The sequence below is a fragment of the Penaeus vannamei genome, chromosome 39 (assembly GCF_042767895.1).
Source record: "Penaeus vannamei isolate JL-2024 chromosome 39, ASM4276789v1, whole genome shotgun sequence".
Lineage (NCBI taxonomy): Eukaryota > Metazoa > Arthropoda > Malacostraca > Decapoda > Penaeidae > Penaeus > Penaeus vannamei.
Genome location: NC_091587.1, coordinates 25,789,482 through 25,797,696, shown reverse-complemented (window position 1 = coordinate 25,797,696; position 8,215 = coordinate 25,789,482). Strand labels below are relative to the sequence as shown.

The 8,215-nt window shown below is 36.9% G+C and overlaps 2 protein-coding genes across 4 annotated transcripts in view; one reads left to right on the top strand and one right to left on the bottom strand.

The window, feature by feature from the left end:
• LOC113815680 (tetraspanin-2A-like) overlaps nt 1-4,261 on the top strand; it is a 17,189-nt gene extending 12,928 nt beyond the window's left edge. For all 3 annotated transcript variants that reach the window (XM_070116707.1, XM_070116706.1, XM_070116708.1), the window contains exons 3-6: nt 376-555; nt 1,539-1,616; nt 1,878-1,985; nt 3,189-4,261. In XM_070116707.1, the coding sequence (XP_069972808.1) occupies nt 376-555; nt 1,539-1,616; nt 1,878-1,985; nt 3,189-3,254 (432 nt within the window). In that variant the 3' untranslated portion in view covers nt 3,255-4,261. The remainder of the gene's footprint in view (nt 1-375; nt 556-1,538; nt 1,617-1,877; nt 1,986-3,188) is intronic.
• Nucleotides 4,262-4,473: 212 nt separating this feature from the next.
• The window catches only part of LOC113815676 (probable E3 ubiquitin-protein ligase HERC1), a 56,741-nt gene continuing 52,999 nt past the window's right edge, over nt 4,474-8,215 (bottom strand). Inside the window, exon 74 of the mRNA XM_070116705.1 lies at nt 4,474-7,793. Coding sequence (XP_069972806.1) covers nt 7,587-7,793 — 207 coding nt within the window. The 3' untranslated portion in view covers nt 4,474-7,586. The remainder of the gene's footprint in view (nt 7,794-8,215) is intronic.

The window sequence follows — 8,215 nt, the reverse complement described above, 5'->3', positions numbered from 1 at the left end:
TGTCCTATCACTTTATTTTTTTCCATTCTTTCTTGCATGAAATGTTTCGTAGTATAGTAGTTGATGTTTGTATGAATTTCATTATTTGTAGAAATGAATTTATTTGAATTCATTGCAAATTGTGTTATGAGAATTTGTGTTATATTGGATATAATGTTATATATTCAAGTTTGTTTGTTTTTTTGTCAGAGATATTTGATAACAGATTGAATTATGAGGATAACTATGGTTAGATTTTGATATTAAAAAGCACACCAAAGCTTAGTAATGATAACCTGAGAGAAGACAATCAGAAACCCATACTTGATACAAAAGAGAAGCCGAATCACTCCGCTGTGGTGACCCTTGACCCTTTCCCTCGCTCCCGAACCCCAGTACAAGATCATGACGGTGGTGACCTTCGGGCTGCTGCTCGGGGGGTCCGCCTACGTGCTGGACAATGGCCTGGAGGACTCGCGCATCTACCCGTGGCTGCAGGAGGCCATCAGGAACAAGATCTACCAGTACCAGTGGGACGTCTCGGCCAGGAGGACTGTCGACATCCTTCAGGAATACGTGAGGTTTTGGGGAGTTCGGTCTGTGGGTCGGGGCGCGGGGAAGGCGTGGTCGGAGGTCGTGGAGAAGTGCCGTGCTGAGGACTGGCTTATTCTTTTATTCTCTTTATCAGTGTTGTTGTCCAAACTGGGGTACGAGGACCCCCTGGGGTACGAGGACCCCCTGGGGTACGAGGACCCCTGGGGGTACGAGGACCCCTGGGGGTACGAGGACCCCTGGGGGTACGAGGACCCCTGGGGGTACGCAACATGGATCATAAGGGGACGTGAACAAGGAACGCACACGCACACACACACACAAACAGAAACATCACATGTTCTATGTTTCATCTTTTTTATTCGCGTATATTAAATTCGAATTTATTGACCAACAATCCTACAATGCAGTCTTGTCATAATAAGTATATTATTTGCATTATCCTGAATTAAACAGTTTGTTTAGCCATGGTTGACGGGGATTGGGGGGGGGGTACAAGAACAACATTACAAGAAGGTAGGCATATATAGGCATATTTATACATATTTATGTTCACACACACACACTTACGAACACGCACACACACATATAGATATACACTTCAGGAGCGCCGTTGTGGGTTAGTAATATGTTTGGACAACGCTGCTCTTTATCATATTGGGATCAAGGATTGTTTTGATGGTGTCTTAACAGCCTCTCAATTATCATGGCTCACGTCGTTTAATCCCTTTGAATTTGTTATCTTATCATGAAGTTCCTATAATTGCATCCACTGTAGATATTACCTGCAATGTACAGTATACCAAAGCATACATTAATGTCTTGTGTACAGTAACTCTTCTTATTCTTTTTGCAGTTTGTAAAGTAAACAGATGTGGAGGCTATTGTCCCGTTTCACTGATTCGTTGATTTTCATATAATCCTTATAAAAATATTTGTATAGTTTAGGAGAAACGAATATAAGATACACGTCAATACACTGAAGTTAAAACGTTGCTTCATAACAGGTCGGATGCTGTGGCGGTTATTCTGCCAGTGACTACGGGAACATACACTTACCTGTACCGGACACCTGTCGAGACCAGGTAAAGATGAATCCGCATTTGACTATGCGAACGGCGGCTTGCGGGGTTCCACCGATTCGTAAATTATGAATCACGTCAAAATAAGGGGTGTTTCGGTAAACTAACGAATCAGTAGATGATATATATAAAGATAAAAGATACGAGTGAAGAGTTGTGAAATATGTTTCCACATTATCCTTGCTTAGAATACATTTCTCCACCTGCTAGAGCGAACTACACGCACTCGATTTCAGAAATTGAATATTAAGCATTTCGCTGCAGGTCACCGGTAACCAGTACGGAGACTCCTGCGCCGAGATCTTCTCCCAGTACCTGGAAGTCCGCACCGGTTGGATCGCCGGCCTCTCGCTCTCTCTGTGCTTCTTCCAGGTTTGTTGTTTGATGTATTTATTTGTTTTTATTTATTTGTTTGTTTGTATTTATTTATTTATTAGATGTATTTATTTGTTTGTATTTATTTATTTATTTGTTTGTATTTATTTATTTATTAGATGTATTTATTTATTTGTTGTGTTTGTCGTTGCGTTGTTGTTGTTACTTCGTGCTATAGCTATTAAAGGTCAAGTCATTTTTCTTAGTATTCTGATTCGGTAACAGCACCTTGCAGGACGTGATGCAGGGCAGGTAGCTGGCGCTTTGTTATTAATGTCTTCGTCAGAATTTTGGGATTCTAATGGAGATACAATAACAGAAAGTTAATAATACATGTTCCATCGTGAAATTATCCATTCTCGACCATACCTGTTCCAAACACTCCTCTCTCTCTCTCTCTCTCTCTCTCTCTCTCTCTCTATATATATATATATATATATATATATATATATATATATATATATATATATATATATATATATATATATATATATATACGTGGCATATATACCCCTTGGAAAGGAGTATATAAACCACGAGGTTTTTGCTCTTCTGAAGGGTACCCCTTTGAGAAAGGTCAATACTCGAGCCTGAAATAATACGCGGTATGCCGTTGACACTATTTACCAGTGTACCCCGCGTATAATCTAGAACAAGTAATGTAGGCCACTCTCATTACCAATCTACTGATAAGGAGAGCTGCAAGGCAACCCCCATTTCTCTCTATCTGTTTATCTATATATCTATCTATTTATCCATCCATCTATCCATCTGTCTATCTATCTATCTATCTATCTATCTATCTGTCTATCTATCTATCTATCTTTCATATGTTAATATAATATCCATTCATCTATCCATCTCTCTCTCTCTCTCTCTCTCTCTCTCTCTCTCTCTCTCTCTCTCTCTCTCTCTCTCTCTCTCTCTCTCTCTCTCTCTCTCTCTCTCTCTCTCTCTCTCTCTCTCTCTCTCTCTCTCTCTCTCTCTCTCTCTCTCTCTCTCTCTCTCTCTCTCTCTCTCTCTCTCTCTCTCTCTCTCTCTCTCTCTCTCTCTCTCTCTCTCTCTCATATTATCCTTAGATTTTAAAAGTAAACGGAACTTGCCAGAATGTCCAGAGTAACAAAGCTACTTATTTAAAATTTTCGATCGCTGATCTTGTTCTTTTTACAATTGTATCATGAGCCAAACCTCCCTTTTCAGTGCTTCGCCATGATGTTCGCCTTCTGCATGTGGCAGGCGCTGAAGGAGATCCAGAAGGGGCACTAATCACAGACTTCGTCCGGTCAGAGGGATCGAAGTAGAAAATGCACATGTACTACGTCTTTGTGTCCTTTGTCAGCGCCTATAACAAGTTTCATACCTCATTGTTTTATAAATCCCGAAAAAAATGAATGTTTGCATTGTCATATGTTTAGTTCCATTGCGGTGTGAATGTAGACTGTATTTGTAGACGGTGAAACGTGACGTCGTCTTAGGATTAGTTTTATTTTGGTTACTTAAGTACTTTCCTCTTTTTTATGATTCGTACTGTAAGAATGATGACATAATTTACTCTGTGAGTAGAACACTGTCTAACAATATTCAGAAAAAAAAGAAAGTTAACTGGATGCTGACGATAATAAACTGGTCATTCAGGAACCTATGTTCTATGATTTATGATGCGCTTGGATCGTCTTCGTTTCTGAAATGTCTTATGGAATGAGAATTGCCTTCTAACGCCCGAGCTCCACCAGCCAGACACGATTCTGTGCCCTGAGCCACTTCCGGACCAAGGATCTTGCTCCGGACCCCCAACGTTCTCCATATATATTGGTTACCTTACATATGCAATCCGCAAGACTTGCAGTGCCTATGCTGGCTGCGAATGCCTTCGTGTTACAGCTAGATAATAGTATTAATAAACTTCTAAGACACCCATAGACTAGAGAAAATTGTAGGATTTAGACAAAGGTTCCCCGAGTTGTGTCTGGTTCCAAACTCGGACGAGGTTCAAAACCGTCAAGAAAGGTGGCTGAGGGAGTGCTCTCTTCCGGTAGATTAGTCCTCATGCACCATCGTATATTTGTTTTATGTATTCTCCATTCAATTCCAGATACTGAAGGAAAATTATTGACATATATTAGCTGAAATGGCTTTGCAATGGATGAAACCAGTTTAGTCAGCCTCCTTTGAATTCCTTACATTTTTTCTTGCCTTGAAATCTACACTGCATTACATAAGATATGTTTACTAATATTCTTTTTGAATTTTTGGAATAAAAATGATTTATCTTATAGACTTATTGTTATCCGACAGAGACTGAGTGAACACTGGAATTGGAAAGTAGCAGACATATGAATGTACTAGGCATATTTTTTATCACAATAATGAACTGTTGCTTAAAACATGAATACTGATGAACTAAATATCACAAACTAATATGGAACCCATTATACAAATAATAAAACTTCTTGTTTTTAATTTTAGGACAAGTGAAACTCCATCAATCCATCACTTTTTTTCTTATTCAACCTGCATACAAATACAGTACAATTGTCTTTTTACTTTCTTAGTGATAATCCAAACAGAATTACATAAACAAAACAAATATCATGTGATTCAACAATGTATAGTGAGCAAAAAAGCAAAATGGCAAGAAACATAAACCAATAAAAATAAAAAAAAAGGTTTTCAAGGAACCCATTCACTCTCCTTGATGCATGACTGATGTTCTAGACATATAAAGCATCTGCGTTTTTCAATATTTCTTATCCAATTACCTACCCATCGACACAGTTAGGCAGAGGAGTAGCAAGACGTGACGGCCCCAAAGTCGAAAGGCCGCCATCAACCTTTTCCTTAACTGCCCGTGCGGATCCAAACAATTTTGTCAGAACAGTCATTAGTGATTGTGAATGCGTCTCTCGTGACTAGCAAGTATACTGAAGTTTTTCTTACTTCTTGCATATCAATTATTTTTTTTAAACTTTCATAATATATTAACCTTTTCCACAATGATCCTACTTAAAGTTAGTGTAAAATGAACTGATGATATAAATAAAACAGAAAATGTTTATCGTTCAGGAGAAAACATCATGAAATAAATGAGAGCTTAACAGATACAGATGATAGTAAATCAAATACATAGTTTCAAAGCTGAAACAATTAAAACCATACTCTTTTTCTTTTTACTGAGGTGAAAATGCACTTCACAGGTTAGTGATAGTTCAGCTAATCGTCACCAATTTCTCAAATGCATCTTTGCCTTGATAAAAAGAAAATAATAATAGTATAGTATAGAAATGATCACCTCTTCGCCTATAACCTAGAATCTAGACTCCATCAAAAACAAACAAATAAATTAAATCACATTTGATCGACAGTAGACCATCGCTGAAGACCGTAAACAACATATCGTAGTTGGGGGAAACAAAGTCTCTTGTAACGAAGGCAATAATTCCTGAGCAATATATTGATAAAATGATACTCATCTGAAAAAGAACCCCTGTTTAAAAATACAATGCCACTACTACACCTCAGTCCAAATGAAACACCTTACAAGAAGCAAGGCAGTTTGTTGTGTTCCACGAAAGAATATGAGCTCGCTCTTTTTTCTTATTTTTTAACCAAATCAAATGGAAAGCAATATGTGATTTTAAAAAGAATTTCCTCACCATATCTATTTTTAAAAAGTCTCCAAAAGCAAACCAGCTCAAAGAGAAAATATTTCTTAACAGCAATTGGTCATCATTTCATCTTAAATCACATTCCTCAAGTAAAACAGGTTTGTCTCTTTGTTTGCATAATGTTTTTCTTCTTCATCACAAGACACACACACCGAGGGAAATATCGCCAAAGAAAAATGAAAAAGCGACATCCAAAAGCTCATACTCGGACTGAAAACCTGAATCATTTAGCTTCTTAATTGGTGTCTTGCAAAAGAGAGGCTTTTTTCTCTTTATAACATCACTGCAGTTTGGTCAAAATCAGCTGCTATGTACACTCCCCCCACACACTTAAAAAAAAAAAGAGAGACATTTATCACATTTCATCAAAAAGGAAATGAAAATAATTCTTCCTAAAAAAAAGAGAACAAAAAACACAGCATTCTTTATCATATACTGCAGATATCCAAAAACTAATGCTGTAATTCACTACAGACTGAAGGCAAACTTAACTTCACAGTCTTATTTAGTAACACAGACCACATTCTTTCATAGTTTACAATAGCTAAAATATTGGTGCTACCAGATTACAAGGTTCACACAATCTTACTCAAGCTATTCCTGTTCATAATAAAGCCACTCATAAAAAAACACACACATCAAAATACAAAACCGTAACTTCAGCACCACACTAATACACAACACAGACGAGACTACTGAGAAGCTCCTCCACAAGTTTCACCTATGATAAAATTGAATGAAAAGATCCTACAATCTAGGATTCACTCCCGTTCGTGATTTTCTCTCTCTCGCTCTCTCTCTCTCTCTCTCTCTTTCTCTCTCTCTCTCTCTCTCTCTCTCTCTCTCTCTCAGTAAACTTCTCTGTACATTATGCAGAATGCTTCCCATTTAGGGTTTGAAGCAATCGGTAACTGCCCTGGCTCCTTTAACCACCAGTAATATAAGCGTTTGAGAGACATTTTGGTTTACAGGATGTAGAATTTTACATACATAAAATTTTGTGACTAAAAGACTAGGTAGGTTATTTTCAGTTTCATAAAATTACCATAAGATTTACCAAACTAAGTTAACAAACAGAAACATCACTGCATAAAACCTGAAATAAACATGAAGCAGGGTCTTCAATTTCCTTTCAGCTATTAAATATATAACCATAAAAGATTCATACCTCAAGAACATTATAAAGCCTATAACCATGAATTATACAAGAGACTTTCCACACTGCGGCTCCTTAATCCATGAACTTCAGTAAAATGTTATCTTTACTATCACCCCAAGCACAAAAAAGAAAACTTGTCAAAATATGACATGTCACAGCTCAAATTATGTTGCAATTGCTGGCTTCACCATTATCACACTTTTTTTTTATTCACAAAAATGATCGATCTTTTTTTAAATATACAAAAACTACAGCAATTTATGAGATTTCCTATAAGGGTAGAAAAAAAATTCAGCCTCCAATGACTTTCGTATCCGTTGTCCACACAAAAGCAAAAGGGTACTTATGACTTGCTGCTATATACTGATTTCACATTCAAAGCTTTAGTTGGCCTTTCTTGAATATTCACTCTATAAAGAATAAATGTGTATGTGAATGATTCGACATTTACCCAACATGAGTGTAATAAACATTAACATATGGCTTTTAATAATGAAAGACATGATGAAAGGTGCTGTATTCTGAGGGGAATGAGCACTGCCATATTCAAAAAACACTGAGAGGTTTTCATAAATCTTATCATAAATATATGTAATGGAATGCACTTTCTTTCATGGCTGATTATTTTAAAGGGTCTTTGAATCTGATCTATAATAAAATAAGCTCTGATATGTGACATATGAAAATATCACATCATTATTATACAGGCTCATGTTTGTCAATCACCATTTTTTCTCCATGTTATATGATTGTCTCCATATCTTTATCTATTATCTAAAACTCATCATCATCAGAATGATGGTTCGGGTCTTGATTTCTGGCTAACATGTAGTTATCCATATCAATTGAGCGACAGTTGTTGATAGCATAGCGCATTTTTTCTGCCATCACCTCCTGGCTGGAGTAGGGTGGGAGTCGTAGCTGGAAGAAGCACGTCTGAGCAGTAGGCAGTGAGTCGATTGGCCGGTCCACACGCATAACCTGCAACAACCATCATGGTTATCCTGTTTAGCTCCAACAAAAATTTTGAAATTAGCAAAGCGTGCATTTCAAACTCAATGTGCTTACATATAATTCCATCCATCTCTATTATACTAACTAGTATAATAAAAGAATCATTGACTTCTTTGCATCAGAATATCTGTCAAGTCTGTCAAACATCTAGTTCACATAAGAAATGTATGCAAGCATCACTTATAATCTAGCATCTGTAACATACATTTTGAATAAAAAGATATATCTTCTTGCCAATGAAAAGAAAACAGAAACCCTGCCTAAACCAATATACATTAACAAGCCATAAATTAATATGTACGCCAGTTCCCTTTACCTATACTTTCTCTCAATGAGTTTATTCCTTTTGAAGCTAAAACATAATTCTATATTTCACGCCTCAGAAATTT